The following is a 26,468-nucleotide window of genomic DNA, read 5'->3' as shown; positions in this document are numbered from 1 at the left end:
GGTAGTCATTCTCCACGTTCAGCAGATTGCCCAGTCTATAAGAAAGAAAAAAAGATACAGGAGTATAAGTCTCTTGATCGTTTAAGCTACACAGAGGCCCGTAAGAAATATGCACGATTGCACCCTGTGTCCATGACATCTAGTTACGCCTTGGTTACCTCTTCATCCCTTCCTCCCCCTTCCTTACCCCCATCCCGGACCCCTCTCCTTCCCCCCTCCCCTGCGGCTCCCACACCTTCTCCTCTGGGCGCCGCTCCCCCTCCCCAGCTGGAGAAGTGTCCCACTCCTTCGGCGTCTGCCGGTCAAGGGCGCCTCTCCCGGGATGCCCCTTCCCGGCACCTTCCAGGTCAAAGGTCTGCCGCAGCGCGGCGACCGCGAGAGCCGCGGTCTATCGGCCCCCAGGTCGCCCGGTCTCTTTCTGTTCCTGATCTTGCTGCAGCTGGCTCCATTATGCCACACAGCCCTCCTCGATCTCAGCCTGAAATGAAGAAGAAACATAAGTCCCGGGACAAAGAGCCTCTGGTGTCACCGGAGGTCCCTTCCCCGGCTTCACAACCGGATTCTGACCTGTCGTTTATGGATGTCGCCCCCTCCTTGTCGGTGACAGGTGGGGACCCGGCGGTATGACTGGATTTAGCGTGTTCAGCCCTCATTTAAACCGTCGTTCTGTGGTTCTCCAATGGAATTGTAATGGCTACTATCGTCACCTTCCGGAACTGAAATCCCTTCTTTCGTCCTACTCAGCAGCTTGTGTGGTTCTCCAGGAATCTCATTTTACTGATGCTCACTCACCGACCCTCCGTGGGTTCCGTGTTTTCTGTCGAAATCGGGTCGGACCCTTGCGGGCTTCTGGTGGCGTTTGTACGTTGGTCCGTACAGACATTGCTAGCACGTGGATTCCTCTCCAAACTACATTGGAAGCAGTTGCTGTTAGGGTCCACTTAGACTCTGTAGTCACAGTATGCAATCTTTATCTCCCTCCTGACAGGACTCTTACACCTGCTGCCTTAACCACCCTTCTTCAGCAACTTCCTCCTCCCTTCCTCCTCCTTGGGGATTTTAATGCTCATCATCCTTTGTGGGGCAGTGCCTTTCCATCTAGACGAGGTCTTCTTATCGACCAATTTATTGCAGACCACGACCTGTGCCTTCTTAATGATGGCTCCCCTACTCATTTCAGTGCTGGTCATGGTACCTTTTCTGCCATTGATCTTTCTCTTTCTTCTCCCTCTCTCCTCCCTTCATTACACTGGTCGCCACACGACGACCTTTGTGATAGTGACCATTTCCCGTTGATTATCACGCTCCCTTCCCGCTCCCCGATGGAGAGGTTACCTCGTTGGTCTTTCCACCGCGCCGATTGGCCTCTATATGCTGCACAGGTCGAGTTTTCTCCCTCTTTGTCGGGTTGTATTGATGACGTCCTACGTGACGTGTCTGACGCGATTGTTCGCGCTGCTAACCTTGCTGTCCCGCGCTCATCTGGACAATTTCGTCGTCGGCAAGTCCCGTGGTGGAGTACGGCCATTGCCATTGCCATCCGTGATCGCCGTCGAGCTTTGCAACACTTTAAGAGGCACCCATCTGTAGCCAGCCTTTCTACCTTTAAGCGCCTTCGCGCTAAAGCCCGTTATTTAATCAAACAGAGCAAGCGGATATGTTGGGAACGATTCGTTTCTTCCCTTGGTTCCACTGTCCCTCTGTCACGGGTATGGGCTACACTTCGCTCTCTCCAAGGTTGCCATCGGCAGTCCACCCTCCCAGGCCTTCACCTCCCAGATGGCATTTGTACGGACCCATTAGTTCTCGCAGAACATCTTGCGACCCATTTTGCAGTGGCATCAGCGTCGGCCTCCTATCCAGCTGCTTTCCTTCATCAAAAACAGCAGGCTGAAGCTGTCACCTTATGTTTCACCACTTGTGAGTCAGAATCTTACAACGAACCTTTCACTGAATGGGAATTTCTTTCTGCTCTATCTGCTTCCCATGATACGGCTCCTGGCCCAGATTCCATTCATAACCAGCTGCTTCAACATCTCAGTGCTCCACAACGGCACCATCTTCTTCGGGTGTTCAACCGTATCTGGCTCCAGGGTGACTTCCCTTCTCAGTGGAGGGATAGCATTGTGGTTCCTGTCCTTAAGCCTGGTCAGAACCCCCTATCTGTTGACAGCTATCGGCCAATTAGTTTGACCAATGTTGGTTGTAAGTTACTTGAACGGCTGGTAGCCCGTCGGCTCACTTGGGTCCTCGAATCTCGGGATCTATTGTCCCCTTACCAGTGCGGCTTTCGAGAGGGACGATCTCCAATCGATCATTTGCTTCGCTTGGAATCCGCAGTTCGGCAGGCTTTTTCCCAGCGCCGCCATTTGGTTGCAGTGTTTTTTGACCTTCGCAAGGCCTATGACACGGCCTGGCGCCATCACATCTTACTAACCCTTCATCAGTGGGGTCTTCGGGGCCCACTCCCGATTTTTATCCGCCAGTTCCTGATCCATCGGTCATTCAGAGTTCGAGTTGGTACTGCTTTTAGTTCTCCACGGACCCAGGAGACGGGCATCCCACAGGGTTCTGTCTTGAGTGTCCTTCTTTTCCTCATTGCTATCGATGGACTTGTGGCCTCTGTCGGTCCCTTGGTCGCCCCTGCCCTGTATGTGGATGATTTCTGCATTTGGGTTAGTTCCTCCTCGATGCCATCTGCAGAACGGCAGCTCCAGGTGGCTATACGGCGTGCCTCTGCATGGACCCTCTCCCACGGGTTTCAATTCTGTCCTTTAAAATCGCGGGTGGTCCACTTCTGTCGCCGTACTACGGTCCACCCTGATCCAGAGCTCTATCTTGCTGCACAAAGATTGCCTGTGGTTCCACAGTTTCGTTTCCTAGGTCTTCTTTTCGACAACAAGCTCACTTGGCTGCCCCATATCAGACTCCTGAAGGTAGGATGTTTCCGTAAACTCAATGTCCTTCGCTTCCTTGCCCACTCCTCCTGGGGTGCGGACCGTTCCCTCCTCCTCCGTCTTTATCGTGCTCTAGTTCTGTCACGTTTGGACTATGGTTGTCAAGTTTATGGTTCAGCTGCTCCTTCCACGCTGCACGTGCTGGATCCAGTCCACCATCGTGGTATCCGTTTGGCCACCGGTGCCTTCCCTACTAGCCCTGTTGATAGTCTCCTGGTTGAAGCTGGGATCCCCCCCCTTTCTGTTCGGCGGTCCCAGCTTCTGGTGTCTTATGCCCTTACTATCCGTTCTTCTCCCGCTCATCCTTCCTATTCTATCCTATTCCCAGACCATGGACGTCGCCCGCCTGACTCCCGCCCTCGGGCGGGTTTACCGGTTGGGCTGCGCCTTGCGTCTCTTACCCGTGATTTTCGGCTTCCTTCTTTGTCCTGTCTTCCTCGCTCCCTCCCCTCCACCCCTCCTTGGTTAGTTCCTCGGCCTCGAATTCGGATGGATCTCCGCCGCGGTCCGAAAGATTCCATCCCCCCGGTGGTGTTCCGTTCCTTTTTCCGCCAAATTTTATGGGAGTTTCGGGATGCTGTTGTTTTTTACACTGATGGCTCTAAATCTGCTGATCATGTTGGGTATGCCTTCACGTCCTTCGTTGGAACGGAAAATCATCTACTGCCACCCTCATGTGGGGTGTTTACTGCGGAATTGATGGCAATTTCCCGGGCCCTTACCTTTATTAAACAATCCCAACACAACCGAGTTTTGTTATGTACGGACTCGATGAGTGGCCTTCTTGCTATTGACCGGTGTTTTTCGCGCCATCCCTTGGTCTCTGCCATCCATGACCATCTCGCTGATCTTCACCGTGCTGCTTGTTCCATTGACTTCTTATGGGTCCCGGGCCATGTGGGTATCCCGGGTAATGAGCTCGCTGATCGTTTGGCTGGGGGAGCAGTTACTTACCCCCCGTTTTCTGTAACCCCTCCTGCAGCGGATTTACGGCTTCACATCAAATCCCACTTTGCACAGTCATGGGCCAATTCTTGGGAGGCTACTCCACTGTCTAATAAACTTCGTGCCATTAAGGTGAATACAGGCCCATGGCGTTCTTCCTTTAGCCTCTCCCGCAAGGACTCGACCACACTGTGTCGTCTCCGCATTGGCCATACCAGGCTGACCCATGGTTTCCTTTTGCGTGATGAGCCACCCCCGCTATGTGGTTGTGGAGCCTTCCAGTCAGTGGCCCACATTTTGGTTGAATGCCCCCTTCTTTTGGCTCTGCGTGCTAAGTACAGACTCCCCCACACTTTACCTTTGATGTTGGCTGACGATTCCCGGATGGTCTCTCTGGTTCTAGGTTTCCTCCGGGAGAGTGGTTTTTATTCTCAGTTTTAAAGTTTTTAATCTCCCTCTGGTGTTGGGGCAGGGTGGTGAGTGTTCTGGTGTCTCCCACTGTAGGCAGTGTTCAGAGATTCCCGATTCACCTCCCTGACCGGAATCCTCTTTTCTTTCCCTTTTACTCTGTTTTTACCCCTTCTTTTTAAGGCTTGGTTAGTTTTTCTATTCCCTTACGTACTTTCTGCATTATAGCAGTTGTACCTTTTAAGTCACAGGTGGTCTTGCCTATGCTGTTTCAGCATAGTGTTGGGTTCGTTCTCTTGCCAACTTCCCTCATTTGTTTTTACTAATGACAACGTGACTGCCCTTTTACGTTTCCCCTTTATCCGTTTTATTTTTCTGACTATACTGAGATGTCCCGTTAGCAGAATGGAGTCTATTTGAAACAAGGGACTGATGACCTTGCTGTTTGGTCCCTTTAACCTCAAACAACCAACCAACCAATCAGGTGTGCCGCAGGGGAGTGTCATAGGACCGTTGCTATTCACAATATACATAAATGACCTTGTGGATGACATCGGAAGTTCACTGAGGCTTTTTGCAGATGATGATGTGGTATACCGAGAGGTTGTAACAATGGAAAATTGTACTGAAATGCAGGATCTGCAGCGAATTGACGCATGGAGCAGGGAATGGCAATTTAGTCTCAATGTAGAAAAGTGTAATGTGCTGCGAATACATAGAAAGATAGATCCCTTATCATTTAGCTACAAAATAAGTCAGCAACTGGAAGCAGTTAATTCCATAAATTATCTGGGAGTAAGCATTAGGAGTGATTTAAAATGGAATGATCATATAAAGTTGATCGTCGGTAAAGCAGATGCCAGACTGAGATTCATTGGAAGAATCCTAAGGAAATTCAATCCGAAAACAAAGGAAGTAGGTTACAGTACGCTTGTTCGCCCACTGCTTGTATACTGCTCAGCAGTGTGGGATACGTACCAGATAGGGTTGATAGAAGAGATAGAGAAGATCCAACGGAGAGCAGCGCGCTTCGTCACAGGATCATTTAGTAATCGCGAAAGCGTTACGGAGATGATAGACAAACTCCAGTGGAAGACTCTGCAGGAGAGACGCTCAGTAGCTCGGTACGGGCTTAAAGTTTCGAGAACATACCTTCACTGAAGAGCCAAGCAGTATATTGCTCCCTCCTACGTATATCTCGAGAAGAGACCATGAGGATAAAATCAGAGAGATTAGAGCCCACACAGAAGCATACCGACAATCCTCCTTTCCACGAACAATACGAGACTGGAATAGAAGGGAGAACCGATAGAGGTACTCAGGGTACCCTCCGCCACACACCGTCAGGTGGCTTGCGGAGTATGGATGTAGATGTACAACGTAACTGTCGGAACTATGAGAAATAGCGCCAATGGTACGTTGGAGCGAAATAAAATTAAATAAAATCTGGCGTTTGTCTTCGATCTCCTTGGCATCCCTGCACATGCCTACGTTCAATGTGTAACTGCCAGAAGTTTTTGTTACCTGTCTGTCAGTTATTCGTAAGCGCTGTATTAAGTAGAACGCTGTGTCGCACAGCAGGCGAATTTTCAGATAGCAGTGTTAGGGGAGCAACGCGTTTTAATGACCCTCCCTTGGCCAATAGAAAAATTAAGTGTGAAGGACAAGCAGCCTCGAAACTTTCCGCTGCAAAATTGATTGTAGCTACTATTACCTACTCTTACCAGGTCCTCTATCCTTCCTAGTTCTAATGATTTAAATAAATCCGTCCTTGAGTTTTAATTTTGAATATGAAAACTGAAACTGACTCCATCAAAAATAAAATATTAAGTGCTGTGGATCTCACTGTCTTGGCTGAAAAAAGTGAATTATTATTGCAGTAATGCGTGGCGTCTTCGGAGCGCAATCGAGGGCACCCAAAGTTAAAGTTCTTCTTAGCTGCCAGGGTAAGAAACAGCTTTCCTAGATCTGTATCATAATGTAGCTCTGAAAAAATTCTTGACGCTGTTACTGAAGAGTAAGCCAGACGGATAAGATTCGGAACAACTATGATAGTCTGTGTCGGTAGGACAAGTTCAACAATTTTTTTGCTTTTCACAAAAAGAGAACCTGGTCATCCCAAAAGACCGTGTTACTAAACTGGGATCGCACAGTACTACCCAGCATTCAAGTCTTCAGCTTGCTTGCACTCTGTATCGTAATTACAAGGAGAGGGAAGATGAGCATAAGATTCACTTCAGAAATAAGAGAAATTTTACATTTTTAAGATAAATTATTTCATAAAAACATTTTTCTCAGTACTCAAATATTACAGCATATATTCAGCTTCTTATAAGAGCGCACACTGGCAAAAATTGTTTTCTGATATTTCGGAGCAATGGTGGCTGTCGTTTAGCAACAGTACACCTTTTAAAATACGTCCTTAGTTAGTCGTATCTACTATAAGAAAAATCATTAGTAGTCACGGAATAAGCTAGTGCCGGCCGTTGTGGTCGTGCGGTTCTAGGCGCTTCAGTCTGGAGCCGCGTGACCGCTACGGTCGTAGGTTCGAATCCTGCCTCGGGCATGGAGATCTGTGATGTCCTTACGTTAATTACGTTTAAGTAGTTCTAAGTTCTAACGGACTGATGACCTCACTTAAGTCCCATAGTGCTCAGAGCCAATAAACTAGTTCGTTAAAAATCACGAAACGCTAAAAAGCTAACGGTGTTACTTTAAATGCAGCGCTCTCGCAGGCGAAAGCAATAATTTGTTTACAACTGAGTTTATCTGGTAATGATTCATAACGTTAAATAAAAGAATACTACGAAGTACACAGTTTAACAGTATTATAGTGGTAAGTAACAGCACATTGCTGGAAAAAGATTTTCGAACCGTCGTATCACTCAGTATTTACATTTGTCACTGTTGGCGTTACACGTTATGAAGTGATACTCCAGAGTCTGCATTAATTTTGCGTATAACTCAAGAAAACGTTTACAGATCCATCAAACGAAGCAGGACGTATACGGTGACGAGCGATTAAGCCGTCCTCGGTATTATGGTTAACACGGTTTAAAAATGACGGGACAGAAGTTAAGACAACCCTCGCCCTTTGACGTCTACCGACGATGTTCATATCAGGAACATAAACGAAATTGTGCGTGCCAATCGAAGAAGAGTGTAACATTTCTGTTGGATCGTGTCGTTAAGTCTGACACAACATATTGGAAAGCATCGTGTTGCGGCTAATTTCGTCCCACGGCTCACGAGTCAAGACTAGACATTCGCCTCGCAATCTGTGAAGAGCTTTTGGATCGCGGAAATGATATTCCTTAAGACAATCATAACTGGTGACGAGACGAGGGTCTAAGGTTATGATGAGACCAACCTTCGCTATGAGTCGGGAGAGCTCGCCAGGTCAGATCAAACGTCAAAGCCATGCTGATAGTTTGACTTCGAAGGATTAGTTTCATCATGAATTCGTGCCACAGGGCCAGACTGTCAATATATGGTACTATCGGGACGCGTTGCGACGCATGTGAGAAAGCGAGAAGGAAACGGCATGAAATGTGGCGAGACACTTCATGGCTGTTGCATTATGATAACGCACCCGCAAATTCCACCCTGCACAAAAATCGAAATCACTATGGTGATTCATCGTCCGTACTCTGCAGGACCTGGCACCTACCGACCACCTTAATTTCCAAAGTTGAAAATCCCGTTGAAAAGGCGAAGATATGCGACGATAGAAGAGATAAAATTCAGACGGCGCTTCGCGCAATCCAGCAACAGGCGTACCAAGACTTATTCCGGAAGTCGAAACGGTGTTGTGAACGATGTATTAACTGTGGGAGAGTGTGTTTCTAAGGAGACCATGTACAACAAGTGAAAAGTAAGCACAGAAAAATTATGTGCGCAAAGTCCCGGAATTTTTTGAACAGACCTTACAGGTGTGCCGAACATTTGTAAGGCACACAGACTTACTGTCTGAAATCTGGGAAGTGCGTCTACTGGTGTCTGTACTTCATAAGGACTCTGAACAAGAGTTCTCAGCTCGTTGTCTAGTGGTAGTGTTGTTGCCCCTGAATCGAGCGGTGCCGGGTTCAATTCCGGACAGGGTCGGGATTCTCTTCCCCCAGGAACTGCGTGGTGTCCTCATCCTTTCATCATTCAGGAACTGGCGAGAATGGAAAGTGAAATGATTCGGAACTTGTACAGACCCCTATTACCACGTCGTTGAGCAACCCACAACCCGAATCATCTGAACACAGAATTCGGAATTCGTCGCACTAGTTCCTTTAGATACTTCGGTATTTCCCAGAACCCTTCCAAAAATTCAGCGTAGTTCCTCCATTGACCTACAGTCTTGGTGTGATCCTATATTCGTCCTCAAATATTGTAGCCAGATACTGTCTCCTGTTCAATATAGGCATTACGCTGAATGTATCCAAACTCAAGAGCTGCTGTTTCTTACAAAAAGCAGGAGTTCCCTTACTGTCGTCCAACAAAGGTACTTCAATGTACACAAGAGCAGTCAACGAACAATGTAAAACAGAAAACTCGTATGTGATTAGTTTGTATATATCAATACTAGATACTGTAACTACTCAACCACGATACTATTGCACTTGGCCATTACCAGAAACCCTCGATGATTTTCCCCCCAGGGGGTCCACAACTCTCTTGTGGATACATTCATGGCGAGCACAGGGCCCTGAGCTATTGCAGCCTTCCTTCTTTCCAGGGCTGCATTTCCTTCCCCTTCCCCTTCTTTCCTCTCCTTGCCTCTTCCCCCTCGCCCTCTCCTCTCCTCTCACTCTTAACCCCTGCGGGTCCAGGGTACGAAAAGGCCCGAGATATTCCTGCCTGTCGTAAGAGGCGACTAAAAGGAGTTTCAACCGTTTCGGCCTTCCACGTGATGGTCCCCCTTGGGGTTTGACCTCCATTTTTCAAAATTCTACAGAAGTACGAGCCTTTTGGGGAAGGACACCTTACGTCATGCATCACCGTTCCTCAGTGCACTAAGCCCTTGGCACTCGTCATCGTAATGGCGTCGTAACTGCACCCACTGTTCATCAATTTGGGCCTAAACACCTGACGGGTTACGCAAGTTACGCCCATAGTGCGTCCCCATCTGCATCTACGATCATGATGGCCTTTCCATGGCACCCGACATCCAGCACGGTAGCCAGCCCGTTGTGGTGGGGTCGTCATGTACCCTCTAGGTTGTAGCCCTCTGACAACACAGGGATCACACTGCCGATACCTGAGCTGCACCCTCCCCACGTAAGCCAAGGAGTAGATGCCAGTCTACTTGAGGCATCAGGACTCCCGGAAACGGTCATCCTGCCTGGTGGCCCTTCCTGAGGCTGGGTGGCGCCCGTGGGGAGAGCCCCCGGTCGGAGTAGGTGGTATCGGGACGGATGTTTCGCAGATGAAACGTCAACATGCATCAGGTCGGTCTGCGGCCACGTCCTCTAAGAGGAAAGGTTCTGTCTGTCTCTCTCTCTCTCTCTCTCTCTCTCTCTCTCTCTCTCTCTCTCTCTCTGGTTCTGGTTCTGGTTCTGGTACTGGTACTTCTGCCTTTCCGCCCTTGGCCAATCCTGGGAGGAAGGACAGGCCCGCCGGCTTGGGGCGAAATACTTCCCCTGCTATTTAGTCTGTTCTCAGACCAATGGGGGGACGTTCGCCACCTCAAAGCTCATGTTCTTTGTACAGCATATCCAGGATATCTTTGGAGACATCGAGGCTCTTAGTAAAATGTGTTTGGGGTCCATTCTCATAAAGACCACCTCCGCTACACAGTCGGCGGCGCTTCAGGCATGTGACCGACTAGGGGACATTCTAGTGTCCATTGTCCCACATCTGGCGCTCAATAGGACGAAGGGGATTATTTTCGACCAGGACCTCCTGCTGCAATCTAATGAGGCGCTCAGGGACAACCTGGAGCATTTCGTCCGGCGAGTCCAGCACAACCCCAAAGATCGTCGTGTCGACTCTGGGGCCTTTATCCTCGCCTTCGAGGGGGATGTTCTCCCGGAGAAGGTAAAGGTGATGTGCTACCGGTGCGACGTGCGACCTTACGTCCCGCCTTCTATGTGATGCTTTAGATGTCTGCGCTTCGGGCACATGTCGTCACAGTGTGAAGCTGTGCCCCTCTGTGGCGATTGCGGAAGTCCTCTTCGTGAGGGACATATATGCACCCCACCACCTCGGTGCGTCAATTGTCCTGGCCTCCACTCGCCTAGATCATTCGACTGCCCCGCATATCAGAAGGAGAAGGTAAAGAATTGAAAACCTTGGACCGTCTGTCTTACTGAGGCCAGGAAGAAATATGACCACCTCCATCCCGTGATTTTGACATCATTTGCTTTGGTCGTGTCCACTCCTTCCGCAGTATGATCACCCCTATCCTGTCCCCCTCCACCTCCTCAACCCATCCGGGGTCTATGCCTCCACCTCCCAAATCACTCCCTTCCCAATCCTCCTCCCCCGTGGCCCCTGCCCCCTCTGCCCCAGGGCCACCCTCCCTCCTCCGCCACCGCCGCCATCCTGCTCTCAGGTGTCCATCGAGGAAATGTTATGGACCCCAGCTTCCGAAGTCCGGCGTTCAAAAAACCACCCCAAGCGTGAGGACTTCCTTCGGGTCCAGCCCACCATCCCCATGACTCATCGGTCTTCCAAGAAGGCCTCAAAGTAGTAGTCTTTATCCCCTCTCCACCCTGGCGCGTTTTGTCTGATGCTCCATCCGACAGTCGCTGTTCCCGGCCGTCCTCAGTTTCGCTGGGACACTCTGCTGCCAGGCACTAAGCTGGCCTGTCGTCGGCGGACGATGCTGCCCCTCCTTCGCAACCCAGGAATGTGGCCGCAGCTGGCGACGACTCAATGGAACAGGATCCGCCTCCCGCGGCCGTGGAGGTGACCAGATTTTCACCTGTTTCGTTCCCCCTTTCTCTGATTCGCGATGGCTGTTACATTGGAACATACGAGGTATTCGATCTGATCAGGAGGAATTACAACTGCTCCTCCGCCTGCACTGTCCACTCGTCATTGGTCTCCAGGAAACGAAGTTACCCCTAACTGACCATATTGCTTTTACTCACTATACCTCTGAGCGATCTGACCTAACCCCTGTGGACAGTAATCCAGCTCATGGTGGGTCATGTTGCTCGTTCGGGACGATGTCTATTCCCATCCCATTGTCCACCCCAATACAAGCAATAGCTGTCCATATTCCTCTTTCTGCCTTTAGTTTTTCTGTTTGTACTGTCTACACTCCATGGTCGTCTGCAATTAGTTGGGCTGACATGATGCACCTGATTGCCCAGCTTCCTCCGCCGTTTTTATTGTTAGGCGACTTCAATACCCATCATCCCGTTTGGGGTTCTCCTGCATTCTGTCAGAGGCTCCCTCTTGGTGGATGTTTTTAACCATCTCGATCTTGTCTGCCTCAATACTGGCGCCCCGACTTTCCTCTGGGACTCTACTCATACCTACTCCCACTTGGACCTCTCGATCTGTTCTACCACTCTTGCCTGTCGGTTCGATTGGTATGTCCTTTCTGACACCTATTCGAGCGACCATTTCCCCTGTGTCGTTAGTTACGCTGGCGAATTGTATTAATTACAAACGGCTCCGAGCGCAATGTCGTAGTCATCGAAGACTGCAAAAAAGCTTGTTGGGCCTCTTCCGCAAGCTCCTTTAACAGTTTTACTCCCTCTCCTGTCGTCTGGGGTGGCCTATGCTGGGTGTTAGGCATTAAGGCCCACTCTTCGATACCTGGTCAGACTTCAGGTAATGAGGTACTTGTGGACCCTGTGAATGTCTCCAACGCCTTCGGCCGCTTTTTCGCGGAGGTTTCAAGCTCCGCCCATTACCACCCTGCCTTCCTTCCCAGAAAAGAGGCAAGAGGCTCGGCGACCTTCCTTCCACTCGCTGAATCTGGAAGATTATAATGCCCCCTTTACCATGTAGGAACTCGAACGTGCACTTGCACTGTCCCAGTCCTCTGCTCCGGGGCCAGATGCCATTCACGTTCAGATGATGACACACCTTTCTCCGGCAGGCAAATGCTTTCTTCTTCGTACCTATAACTGCGTCTGGACCGAAGGTCAGGTCCCCACGCGTTGGCGTGAGGCCGTCGTTGTTCCCATACCCAAACCCGGGAAGGATAGACACCTTCCTTCTAGTTACCGCCCCATTTCTCTTACAAGCTGTCTCTGTAAGGTGATGGAGCGCATGGTTAACGCTCGGTTGGTTTGGATTCTTGAATCTCGATGGCTACTTACTAATGTTCAATGCGGCTTTCGTCGACGCCGCTCCTCTGTTGACGACCTTGCGACCTTGTCGACGTTCATCATGAACAACTTATTGCGAAAGCGCCAAACGGTAGATGTGTTCTTCGATTTGGAGAAGGCTTAAGATACCTGTTGGAGAGGAGGTATCCTCCGCACTATGCACAGGTGGGAACTACGCGGTCGCCTGCCCCCTTTTTATTAATTCCTTTTTGACAGATCGAAAGTTTAGGGTACGTGTGGGTTCCGTATTGTCCGACGTCTTCCTCCAGGAGAACGGAGTGCCTCAGGGCTCCGTCTTGAGCGTAGCCCTTTTTGCCATAGTGATCAATCCAATTATGGATTGCATTCCACCTGATGTCTCAGGCTCTCTTTTTGTCGATGACTTCGCGATCTACTGCAGTGCCCAGAGAACATCCCCCCTGGAGCGCTGCCTTCAGTGTTGTCTAGACAGCCTCTATTCACGGAGTGTGGCAAATGGCTTCCGGTTCTCTGAAGAGAAGACGGTTTGCATCAACTTTTGGCAATATAAAGCGTTCCTTCCGCCATCCTTACATCTCGGTCCCGTTGTTTTCCCATTCGTGGAAACAACTAAGTTTCTAGGCCTCACACTGGACAGGAAACTTTGTTGGTCTCCGCCCGTCTCTTATTTGGCTGCCCGTTGTACACGTTCCCTTAATGTCCTCAGAGTTCTTAGTGGTTCATCTTGGGGAGCGGATCGCACTGTATTGCTTCGCTTGTATCGGTCCATAGTCTGATCAAAGCTGGATTATGGGAGCCTCGTCTACTTGTCTGCTCGCCCATCCCTCTTCCGCAGTCTCAACTCCATCCACCATTGGGGGTTACATATTGTGACTGGAGCATTCTACACTAGTCCCGTTGAGTCTTTATGCTGAAGCTGCCGAATTACCATTGACCTACCGGCACGACGTACTGCTGTGTCGGTATGCCTGCCGGCTGTTGTCAATGCCCGACAAACCCCTCTTATCAGTCCTTCTTCGCAGATTCTCTCGACCGTCAGTATGGGTTGCGTGTGTCTGCCCTGCTGCCCCCTGGAGTCCGCTTGCGTCGCCTGCTTCGACAATTAGATTTTGCCCTCCCTACTAGCTTCAGAGAGGGTGCGAGCCCGACACCACCGTGGCTCCAGGCTCTGGTTCATATTTATCTCGACCTCAGCTGGCTCCCGAAGGAGGGTACTCCGGCTGCAGTGTATTGCTCACGGTTTGTCGCACTTCGTGCGCGACTTGAGTCACACCTTTATTTACACTGATGGCTCCAAAACCGACGATGGTGTCGGCTGTGCCTTTGTCGTCGGGCGCGTTACCTTTAAATACCTGCTCCTCGACCAGTGTTCCAGCTTTACGGCCGAGCTTTATGCTCTCTCTCTCTCTCTCTCTCTCTCTCTCTCTCTCTCTCTCTCTGGCCTTTCAGTATGTCTGCCGCCACCGCCATTCTCCGTATGTACTCTGATTCACTCAATGCTCTTCAGAGCCTTGGAGCTCCATATCCGGTCCATCCCTTGGTGCAACGGATCCAGCAATCCCTCCATTCTTCTGCTGATGGCTCTCCTGTTCGCTTTATGTGGGTTCCAGGCCATGTAGGAGTGCCTGGGAATGAGGCTGCTGATGCTGTGGCCAAGGCTGCAGTCCTTCTGCCTCGGCCAGCCTCCCTTTGTGTCCCATTGTCTGACATTAGTGGGCTGGTTTGTAAGAGGTTTGTTTCATTATGGTGGGATACTTGGTCGTCACTTCAAGAAAATAAGCTCTGGGCCATAAAACCATTCCCAACAGCTTGGACAACCTCCTCCCGACCATCTCGGTGAGGGGGCATTTTGGCCAGGTTGCGGATTGGGAAATGCCGGTTTAGCCACCGCTACCTGCTATCCGGTGACCCCGCCCCGCAGTGCCCTTGTGGTCATGCATTGCCAGTGCGCCATGTTTTATTGTTGTGTCCCCGTTTAATCACTTGTGTTGTCATGTCTCTGCCCTCTACCCTACAGGAAATTTTAGCTGATGACACTCGAGCAGCTGCTCGTTTTCTTCGTTTTATTACTTTGACGGACTTGTCCAAAGACATCTAAATCCTTTATTTTATCTGCGTCCTTGTAAGAACTTTCTGGTGTCCCCACTTGAGTTTCCCGGATTCTATGTGCACTTACATTTGTGACTGGGCGCTAATGACCTAAGTAAAAAAGTACAGTGGGGACTAAGAAAAACGAATCGAACTGTCAATGGCTTCAGATCAGGTGTGCATTATACTGTCAATCCCGATTACGTTCTGAATCAGTATTAGCCGACAGTCCCAGGTGCAATATTATTACGGTCGACTAATATGCTTAAGAGTAGCACATCCGATGTTACATTTGGACACCCACATCTAATATAACTTAAGGAGTTGCATTGATAAAATTCGTAAGCCCAATCAGTACTAATTTAAAGAATGTAAACCAGAGAAAATGTAGTTTAAAGATTCAGATCTAAAATCCTTCATACTGACACTTATCCTCAAAGTATCTCTCCTTTCCCTTCCTACTCCATCTGGTCTTTATTCATATCAGGCGTTAATCCCGCTCTGATCGATGGTGTAAAATGCATTTGCAATACACAATCTGCGCACGCGCGCACTTTAAGTACTAAAAATAGATAAGTTTTATATTTCACGGAGGGAAATATAAAACTAATCTGTTTTTAGTACTTAAAGTACACACAATGTAATTTAACATCTAATCCAAACATTTCTATTAAACTGAGGATACCTTTCACACCCTTTTTTCCATGAAGAAACTTCGTCAGTAGTTAGTTTGCACAAAATCTGAATGTGGTCTCAATAACATTCGTAACAGGTTCCGGTAGTGAGTGTTAACGTGAATGTTGCATTTCTTCCAATGGACTCTCACCAACCATCTTCCAGGCACAGACTATGGCTTTCTTCGTGGTGGATATCTTGTGAAAGGAATTTTGCCAACACAGCACACCTCATTCTCCCTCCAACGATACAACTGAATAGAATGAATTTCTTTAAGAGTAAAGTTGCCTTTTTCCTCCTATTCGTTTTCCATCCTCAAGTGTTTGACATTTCCTCTTCAGCCAGCAATGAAGCCTGCCACCAAGTGTCTTTTGGATATACCCAACTTAGCTGTTGGCTTATCTGTTACTTCATTATCTTGATCTATAATTATCTTTATTACCTATTACAGCTCTGAAAGAAGTACTCATCACGACTGCCCAAACGTCTGAAAATGTGGATGTAGCTGCGAGTGCAGATTTAATAATTTGCATATTTTATTTCTAATGCTGCGATCAAGATAACTTATACACAACAGATTACTCCGTAAATGAAGACAAAAGAATTTTTTCCAACCCAATTTCGCTATCCCCCTTAGAGCACTTAATTCTTGGTCTTCCGTTGTTAATGTTTGCTCTTGATTCTTGTACATATAGTTTATTACGTCTTTCCCAACGGCTTTCTCCTTTCGTCATAATTTCGAATATCTAGCACCACTCTGCCTTTTCCGCCGCTTTTCCAAGATCAGTAAATCCTATGAACGAGTCTAGACTTCCTTCAGCCTTGTTTCCAGTATAAAGCATGACGTAAGAGCTGTCGATTACTCCTTGACCATCAGCTTACATTTTCGAAAGATAATCTCGCAGCTACTCTATTTTTATTTTCCGTACTTCTGTGTATTGTCATTGTCAGCAATCTGGACACTTCAGCTGTCAAGCTAACTGAGCTTAACAAATGTCCCCTCTATTTTCAGAATTGTATAGATACCATTTTTGTTAAAAAAAAATCGTGTTAACCCGTTCACAAAAGATGGAAAGACGCCAACCCGGAGTAACACTGTCATTTGTCGTTCTATTACATTTCTGCAAATACAACCATGATAAACACAGCTATGTTCACTCCCTCGTAACAAACAGCCAAAGGGCAAAATTATGTAACAGAGGTATACACAAAATAGAGAAGAGTAGCGTTTCACGTTAAGAAAATGGTAAAATGGTAAAAATGAGGCCTCGGGGCATATTCCCACATTCAGTCTGCACTCCACCAAGCTAAGTTGCTAACCGCAGAAACTTCTAAAATTTATAGTACAATCAGTAATTTCATATAAGGCAACAAGTTATTTCATAGTAGCATTAACTGTCCCTTATACCAAGAAAAGAAGCGAACATACTGCTAAAGCAGAATGTTTCCCTTTTGTAATTTTTTTAAAATATTAGTGCCTCTAGAAGATAAAAGGTGAAAGCAATACAATGGCAGCTCAGGCTAGTCAGTTAAAAGAAACTCCTTCAAATAATTTATGAATCCCTAATGGTTGAGAGAGAGCTGTTACTTAAACATAAAATTCTGGTAAGCAAGATGTTGTGATGAAGGGATACAATTTTGAATAAAAATACATGGCGTAAAATATACAAGAGAACGTAAGTTGCTCGCTCCAACAGACGGCCTTGAATTATTATGACTAGGTCAATCCTTTATACGACGACACAAGTTAACAAGAAAGCGGCGCGTAACCTCAGCGGTTCCCCGCGCCCATTAGGCTCAAAGACGTCGGCCGCAAGCTGAGTTACCTTAGTGCTGTTACCAAAAGGCACTAAAAGAGTGCCAAAGAAGTGGTTTAACAATTGTAAATGAAACCCTTACAAGAACATACCAAAGAGTACAAAACACTAACAACTTACCTTCAACTCTCGTAATAAAGATATCTTCGAGAAATGGAAGCATGAGAAAAGCAGCCTCAAGCTTTAATCAACTTGATAGTCACAATTATAATCAGAGGCTCGGAGACAATTACAGCTGATAACTGTCAGGCCACCAAGCCGTTTTGTTGGTGTATATTACAATAACCCAATAACGAAAGGGCTTACCTCTCCAGAATTGCAATTAAACAAATCTCACGCCCGTTAGCTGCTTACGCAACGCTACAAGCAAGGAAATCTAAAACGCAATTTGCATACATATTAGACATACAAAGTTTAAATCCACCCCCACAAATAAAGACGCAACTGCTAAAATAACCAGCAGCTGAAAATACAACTACCAAATTTGACTTTTGACTCAGGTGTTCATGTGGATAATTAAACGTTCCATTTAAACTAGAATTTCACTTAGCCATCCATAAGAAAATGTCCAATTACATCACAAAATTGTTTGGAATATTGGACTAAACTTAAATTAACGAAATCTGGAATAGTATTTGGTAGACACTGTTCCTAACAACTTTACAAATTACTGAAGTTCATATCTTTCTATATACATAATGGTCTGGGGTAATGTAGTGTCGTGTGACTACGGCCTCCTGTCGGTTAGACCGTTCGCCGGGTGCAAGTCTTTCGCTATGACGCCATTTCGGCGACTTGCGCTTGGATGATGATGATGATGATGATGATGATGATGATAGGGACAAAACACAACACCCAGTCCCTGAACTAGGAAAATCTCCGACTGACCGTGAATCGAACCCAGGCCCTTAAGATTGACATTCTGTCGCGCTGACCACTCAGCTACCGGCGTCTGGGGGTTAGGGTGATTCTAGGCGCTTCAGTCCGGAACCGCGCTGCTGCTATGGTCGCAGGTTCTAATCCTGTCTTGGCATGGGTGTGTGTGATGTCCTTAGGTTAGTTAGGTTTAAGTAGTTTCTAAGTCTAGGGGACTGATGTCAGATGTTAAATCCCATAGTGCTTAGAGCCATTCTTATTTGATAAAGCGGTGTGATTGGGAAACTTGAGCAACGCTGCAGGTGAGTCAGATAGTTGTGAACAGTTAGCGCAGACCTCTTCACCACAGATAGGCCATGGGTGCTGGTATCTGCTCAGAGATGCAAATAGGTCAGCAGCCTTTATTGTACATCATGGATACAGCAACATGTTGACAGTGCACAAAACACCATGACCTCGGCTCTCCATCAAGCCAGAGATACAAGCTCTGAAGACGACTGGGTGAGATGTTGGCAGTTCACAGCGACCAGGTTCGACACACTGGGCAACCAACAATCTTGAAAGTAGACACCTGCCGAATGATGGCAGGCATCATCGCTGGTTTATTGTAACTGAAACGGATGTGGGCTTTGAAGCCTGTCCATCTGAGGCAATGACGTTATGTCTTACTGAGGATGATGGCATGTGTCCCCATTTTCTAGTCTTGCCAGCATCCTTCGTCACACTTCGGTGTCAAAACAGTACCTTTCAGGACATCAGCTCGGTGTTCTACCAAGTCACTGGGCTAAAATGTGTTCTTATGGAATATCTACTCTTGCAACATCTTGGTGTGTTGTCAGAACGATGTTATGATCTCTACTCAGAGAAATCATACTTCCGAATCAACTATTCAAGCCTCTCTCAACGGTGTGCCATATTGTTCACAGGTCTCTCTCTCTCTCTCTCTCTCTCTCTCTCTCTCTCTCTCTCTCTCTCTCTCTCTCTGTCTGTCTGTCTGTCTGTGTGTGTGTGTGTGTGTGTGTGTGTGTGTGTGTGTGTGTGTGTGTGTGATGGCAAATATTGCGTTTGCAGTGTAACATGTACTTATCATAAATTACTTAAAGGGAAAATATAAATGAAACTTTCCCGACTGAACTTTCTGCATGTGTGTTCCAGCAAGCATCAGAAGTCGAATCAACATCTATGCCACACCAGGAACCTGTGAAAAGCTCCTCCCAGCCAGATACGTTGACCCAGATTAAGACAGAGGAACACGCAGCACCCAGCTCTAGAGAGGTTAGTACCGATTGCTATTGCCTGAATAACTATTTATAGAAAAAAATTATTGAATTAAAATCAGTTGTATCATCAGCACTAAATGAGTGACACAGTAAAACGTACCTAAAAATAGGGAAACACTTCGGCTGTAATACTGTTCGGGACTAAGTTCGTGGTGTATCCCTTATACAACAAGTGCCCAGTATAAAGATTTAAACAGGAACTGACTCACTAACGTTGTATCATTCTCTAGCTTGTTAGTGGAGGTAATACATCATTAATGTTCAGATGTTTATCTACACCTGGCTTCCATTATACAGGGATCTCTGAAGTAGAAGGCTTGAAGAAAGCCTTATATTCTTCGTACATCCATATTTAAACTGGATGAAGGTGGAACACAGCTGGTGTAATTTTAATTAAAAATGCAATTCCTCGAGCTGTACTCAAGATTTTTTTATTAACTTCGCTACTAGTTTCGACGTTGCGTTAACGCCATCTTCAGGCCCATAAGTTACTGTCCGCCATCCATGGGAGCCCGTGTTGATCTCACCGCAGACTTCTAGACTGAGCCACACACAACTGATTTCAGCAAAGTGTACGGGCCTGAAAATGAAGATGGCGTTGACGCAACAGTAGCGAAGTAAATAAAAAATCTTAAGTACAGCTGGAGAAATTGAATTTTTCATACAAAAACCTTATATTCTGTGAAGTCCCAGACAATGTTTCCGAAGACCGAAAAACTGTCACGTTAATTGTTACGAAGTTCATTTCGTTTATCTGCATCAATTCTCGTGGATGGTATCATGCCTTTAAATACTAAGTTTATTATCCATATTTAGTATTTATATGCCCTGTCTCGGCACCATCTCTGAATAGGTGGTAAATAACTACCACTTATCCCAGTACAAGATGTCACCCACCCTGACTAGCTCTTTGCTCACTAGCATCTATGTCAGTGATCCTACATACACCAGGGTTCTACTTTTCGATGACACTAAGAGTTCTTACAGCAAATAGTGAAAGGCTGAGTGTTAAGAACGAAGCCGTTACAGTGTGCATTTGAAATTTCCCGTGGAGTAAATGCACTCATCAGCCAGAACGTAATGAACACTTACCTAATAGCCGGTATGTCCGCCTTTGGCATGGATAACAGTAGCGACGCAGACTGGCATGGAAGCAATAAGACTTCGGTGGATAGCTGGAGGGAACTGGCAACACACACACACACACACACACACACACACACACACACACACACACACACACACACACCCACACCGCGCGCGCCACCTAATTCCTGTAAAATTCAGGAGGGGGCGATGAATTCTGATGCCATGTGCAATAGCACTATAGATGTGCTCGGTCGGGTTCAGGTCTGGCGAGTTGGGAGCCAGCACATGAATTGTAACACTCCACTATGTTCCTTGAAACATTCCATAACACTCAAGACCTTTGACATGGCGCGTCATTTTATTGAAAAACGCCACTGCCTTCGAGAAATATGATCGTCATACTCCTTGGCCGTCACGGTGCCTTGCACGAGCTTCACTGGAACCACGGATGCCCACGCGAATGTTCTGCAGAACACAGTGGAACGTCCGCCAGCTTGTCTCTGACACACAGTACAGATGTCAAGGAGTTCTTCGCCTGGAAGACGAATTTGTGCCCTTCCATCGGCTTAATGAAAAAAGTATTGATATTCATCAGCCCATGCAACGCTCTGCCACTGCGCCAACGTCCAGTGCCTACGGTCATACGTCCGTTTCAGTGGTAGTTACCGATGTCGTGGAGTTTACATTGGCACATGCATGGGTCGTCGGCTGCGGAGCCCGGTCGTTAGGAGTGTTCGGTGCCCTGTGTGTTCTGCCGAGCATTAAAGGCTGGCGTTAGTTCCTCCGTGGTTCGCCGCATGTCCTGTTCTAGCAGTCTGCGCAGCCTACGACGTCAGACATCTGTAATGACGGCCGCCCAACGCCTGGACGTGGATTCACCTGGGTTCCGCCACATGCTGAAGATACGCCATAGTACTCCTCGAACACCCGACAAGTCGTGCAACTTCTGAAGTGCTCGTGCCGAGCCTCCGGGCCATCACAATCTACCCTCGGTTAAATTCAGATCGCGCACGCCTTCCCCATTCTATACATGGACAGTACGCTGTCTGATACTACATGCACTGGAGCGTGTCTAGCATTCATTCCTGTCCAGGTGACGCTGCTATCGTCAGGACAGGTTTAAATACCAACACGATGGTGGTCATAATGCTCTGCCTCTGTTCATAATTTCAACAACCCAGTACCGTGGTAAGTGGAAATGTAGATGCTTCCAACAGTCGGTTCTGAAGCCATTAGTGTGAGGTGGAATTGCTTACAGACAATGATCTAACTGCACTAAACACAGGGTGGCCCACGATGAGTCACTCGATTGAGTTTTGATCCTGCGATTATATTATTGGGACAAAAGCTTTCAAATTATGCTCTCAACTTCGTACAGATCATGGAAATTAAGACACATGTTTAGAGTTCATCGCTTCCGTTGAGAATTCGCCATTTCAGTTCGCCGCGATGGCGGACAAAGGACGATTGACCGCTGCACAAGACGAAGATTGTGTTAGTGTTCACGGCGACGAATAGAGCACCATTGACACAGTTTCGTGCCCATTTCGGCACATGGTGGGCTCCCAGCCCACAGACAGTACGCAGATTACATCAAGAATTTGAAGGTACTGGTTTTGTTTTGGAGTCTCAGCGGCCACATGCACATACCGTACGTTCGCCGCAGAACATTGAAGCAGTTAATGGCTTTGACTCGTTGTCAGTAAATCAACAAGAAGAGCCAGTCTCGAGTTAAGAATTTCACGCCGGTCTCTACAAAGAACTATTCAATCCGACCTTCGCTTGTATCCATACAAGATAACTGTGGTGCATAAACTTACGCGAGAGATGACTGGACATGGCAGTCAAGCCATGGAATCATCGGTCCTTTACTCTTCGATTCTACAGTAACCGGTGAACGCTATTTACACATGCTGCGAACCCGTTGTTTCCTCACCTCATCGCCTCATGTCTTCCTCTGCAGACTCAATGGTTCATGCAGGATGGAGCACACCCCCATACTGCCAACGTTGTGCTTGATTTCCTACATGAAAGACTTGGCCTTAGGTTATTGTCGAACAGATTTGCAGAACAGAAAAGTTTTCTGGGTGTGGTACGGCGACATAATGTATAAGACTACTGCTGCTGGAGAAAAACCAACGTATTGGCCACGGTTGCAGCGGCCTTCTTCTGAGCAGACCTAGGAGCCCTCTGCAACTGTGGCCGAAACGTTGGTTTTTCTCCAACAGCAGTAGTCTTATACAGCATGACGCGATACCACATACAGAAAACCTAGTCAACTGACTGGCCGTGGAAACCTACGCAATTACATTAGATTTCCAGAACGTTATTCAGGAGGAGGAATGTGGTCGCGCCATAGCCTGGACATTAACCCATGTGACTCCTTCCTTCGGGGGTTCCTTAATGAGGTGTACCACAGAAAACCCGAAAATGTAATGCAACTTGCGGCCATCATTGTGGAGTTATACCTCGCCATTCCGGAAGATGTGTGTCGGAGAGTAGTCACAAATGCACATCTGCGTCTTGAAGTTGTAAACCATAACGGCACGGCAGTCACGCTGAACATGATTGATTTGGTTGTATTTCCAAGCTGTATTCTTTACTTCTACGTCAATAAATTAAAAATATTTTCAACAACAAATGTTATCCATGACACAAATCAGGTGAATTACTGTGCGCCACCCTGTACATTCCGCTGTCATGGTGAAAAGTTTGGAACAATTTTAGTGATTACTGTAAATCTAGAATGTTTAGTCGAGTTTGCCTTGTAATCTTCCTAAAATTCTGCTGAATATAAAGCTATCCTTGGAATAATGGTGGGCAGTCCGTAGTAATGAAGAAGCATCCAATGAATACTTCTATGGTCGAATTTTGAAGCAAACGGTTTACTCATTATTCCAGGTGAGCTGCAAACCATATCTTCTGATAACACACTGGAGTGGTTTGCCTATAGTAGTGAAAAATCTGTGGTTCTTTCATCTAAACAATTAAGTTAGAGGGTCCACAGTATAATTTGTTGTAAATGCATTTGTAATATGAAATAAAAATCCGAACACGGAGTGGTGACTAAAAATTGGCACAGACAGCTCAGTATTTACAGTGGAGCTCTTTGCCCTGTATCAGGCCACACAGTGCAAATGGTGACACAAGCTTTCCAGTTTTGTCATCTGCTCGGACTTCCTCAATGCCCTTCAGAGGCTCGATGTTCTGTACACAAATCTCCCTTAACTCAACGGTATGAAACGTCCCCTTTTGAACAATTACAAATGACTGTGCTTAAACTTACACACAATATTTTGTTAGCGCAACGCAATCTTTCAATACAAAAGAATGGGCCCTGACTAACATTAAACTATACCTTTCACAAATCACTTACCTCACAAAAATCTTCGCTACTCAAGCTACTGCAATACAGCGAGCGCCACTACTGCTAGCTAAATAAAAGATTCAAACTACTGAAGGCACTAACTACTGATAGGGATAGTTAGCAAATGAAAGATATTAATAGAGAACAAACAATGTATTTACCTTGATATCATATATAAATATAGCAGTTCATGACAAATTTCAAAACTCCATCTCTCTCCCCACATCCACCACTGCTGGCGGCTCACCTCCAACTGCGCAACGCTACGCGCTGTTCACATCCAGCTGCCGCTGCCCAACACTACAATGGCAGACAACAATGCAAACTACCCACAGACTGCACACAGCACAGCCAGTGATTTTTCATACAGAGGTGGCGTTACCAATAAAAAAACCTAAACAGCCTACTTACAACGGGTCCAAGAAAGTTTCCACTTCCTCAGTCCTGAGGAAGCCACTGTGATGTCTGTGGGTTCCTTGTCACGTCGGTCTGTTCGGAAACGAGGCTGCTGACGCTGCTGACGCTGCTGCCAATGCTGAAGTCCTACCTCGGCCGGCTAGTTCTTCCAGTCCTTCCGATGATCTCTGCGTTGGCGACTGTCAGCAGGTGGTGTCACTTTGGCATCACCACTGGTCTTCACTTAATGGGACCAGGCTCATGGAATTAAACCTCCCAGCGGCTAGGCCGACCTCCTCCAGGTCCTCTCCCCTGGAGATCATTCCAGCTAGGTTGCGCGTTGGGCACTGTCGTTCCAGACATCGCCATTTAAGTGGTGATCCCCGCTAGTTTGTGCCCATTATTAACCTTTGAGAGCTCATTACCTGAGCGAATGCCCCCCCTTTTTTTTTTTTTTTTTTTTTTTTTTTTTTTTTTTTTTTTTTTTTTTTTTTTTTACCACCTTGGTTCTAATGTATGTTTGCCGTCCGATTTACCGGCCGGTTTAGCGAACTACGCTCGGCCTATCGCAGCGTTTCTGTCTCAGTCGTAGCAATATTGCTAAGGATATTTAATTTTCAGTTCGAAGCTTCCATCGTTCATACGGCGTATTTTATGCACATTTCTCGAAGACGAATTCCTTGTTCTTAGGTCTCCTTCCTCCCATCGACTGGCCTTCACGAGCAGTAGTTTTCAACTCCTTTTTCTTATTACTGTTCTAAGGTTCCGTCATGGGCGCGTATGACTTCAGTTGCTTCTGCGCCCTAAAACAAAACAAACAGATCTCTGCCTGTCCTGGATTACACAGCAGGGGATCCCCCGACCTACAAGTTTTGATATGACAGTCGTCAAATACCATACGGCTTACGCGGTATTTCACCATCTTTCAACCACTTTCCGTAGCTCGCCGTTACAGAGATTCTCGTTTCCATTCGCAGGGCCATAACACGGTGCCCTTCGTCAAAACCGCTTATATCAGTGGATTTCCGCATTTGAGGCTCATATTTTCGCTAAGACTGCTCATTCCTCTCTTGCGCTTACATTCTTTCATTACTGCGTCACGTGCCCGCAACACAATGAGGAGGCATTCAACCTCGCTGTGGGTAGTGGTCATTGTTCCGGCTCACCAGTGTATGGGTGAGCGAGATCAGTTCTACCTTTCGGGTTTTGTACAGCCGCTCAACTTCATGCCTACAAATACTGTAATGCACAATTGTAAAAATAACTAAACCTCAACTTGGAAACAGACAGTTTAAATAATTGTCATTTTAGTGAAGGTTATAGATAAAATTATAGAATACTGAGTGTACAGTACATATGTTTATATACGATGGCTGTTCAGTTACGACCTAAGATGGTGCATTCTATAGTACGTATTCGATAGAGAATTTCTTTCTCTTCGAAAAAAGGTTTCAAAATTATTTTTTGTCAGTTCACGAAGAAGCAGAAAAGTAACTTAACCCGAGCAAAATCACTCTCACTGTAGGCTGGAAAAGCAATATTGTGGGCCTGTGTAAAACGGCAGCCAGTTACACAAATGTGGGGAAAGTACACACTTCAAGAGCTGATACACTAGTTTTCGTGGTCGTGTACATTCTAGCGAGGTTTTCGGCAGAAATTAGTATTTTCGATTTCGACAACAAAATCTCTAAAATTTAGTTACTATTTACCTCGCCAGGTCAGTAAACTAACAGTCTCCTGAAGTTAGTGACAAAGAATTGTATTCAGATTTAATTATTACAGACTAAAAACTTGACTTTCCTACGGGTCGACTATCTTACTGCAGTCCTAATTTTGTATTGCGTTACGTATTAACAAATCAGTGAAACTAAGATCGTTAACTGATGGTTACCTATGGCCAAGCTTTGCTAGGTAACCGTGTCTAACTTAAGCGGTTGTAGATATTATACAGCCTAGCTTTGACTGTGTAGTTCGATAAAAAAAAAAAGCGCTTCCAGAAATTAAGCAGTACCTCCGCTGTTCAACTCAAGTTTAAAGTTCCCCCCCAGGGGGTCCACAACTCTTTCGTGGATACGTGCGTGGCGAGCACGGGGCCCCGAGCCATTGCAGCCTTCTTTCTCTCCCGGGCTGCATTTCCTTTCCCTTCCCCTCCTTTCCCCTCCATACCCCTTTCCCCTCGCCCTCTCCTCTCCCTCTATTGGTGTCCTTGCTTATGTTGGCCCCCGCTATCCTCCTGGTTCTGTTGGTTTTACACTCTGGCTTTGTTGCGTAATCATCTCCTCCTTTTGGCATTCCTTGGTCCCCCTCTGGGG

General features: G+C 46.9%; 1 protein-coding gene across 1 annotated transcript in view; it reads left to right on the top strand.

The window, feature by feature from the left end:
• LOC124616759 overlaps positions 1 to 26,468 on the top strand; it is a 42,081-nt gene that overhangs the window by 6,619 nt on the left and 8,994 nt on the right. The window contains exon 4 of the mRNA XM_047145144.1: positions 19,180 to 19,299. Coding sequence (XP_047001100.1) covers positions 19,180 to 19,299 — 120 coding nt within the window. The remainder of the gene's footprint in view (positions 1 to 19,179; positions 19,300 to 26,468) is intronic.

This window comes from Schistocerca americana, chromosome 5 (genome assembly GCF_021461395.2).
Source record: "Schistocerca americana isolate TAMUIC-IGC-003095 chromosome 5, iqSchAmer2.1, whole genome shotgun sequence".
In the NCBI taxonomy this organism is placed as follows: domain Eukaryota; kingdom Metazoa; phylum Arthropoda; class Insecta; order Orthoptera; family Acrididae; genus Schistocerca; species Schistocerca americana.
The sequence above is the reverse complement of the archived record's forward strand: the minus strand, read 5'-3'. Positions and strand labels throughout refer to the sequence as shown.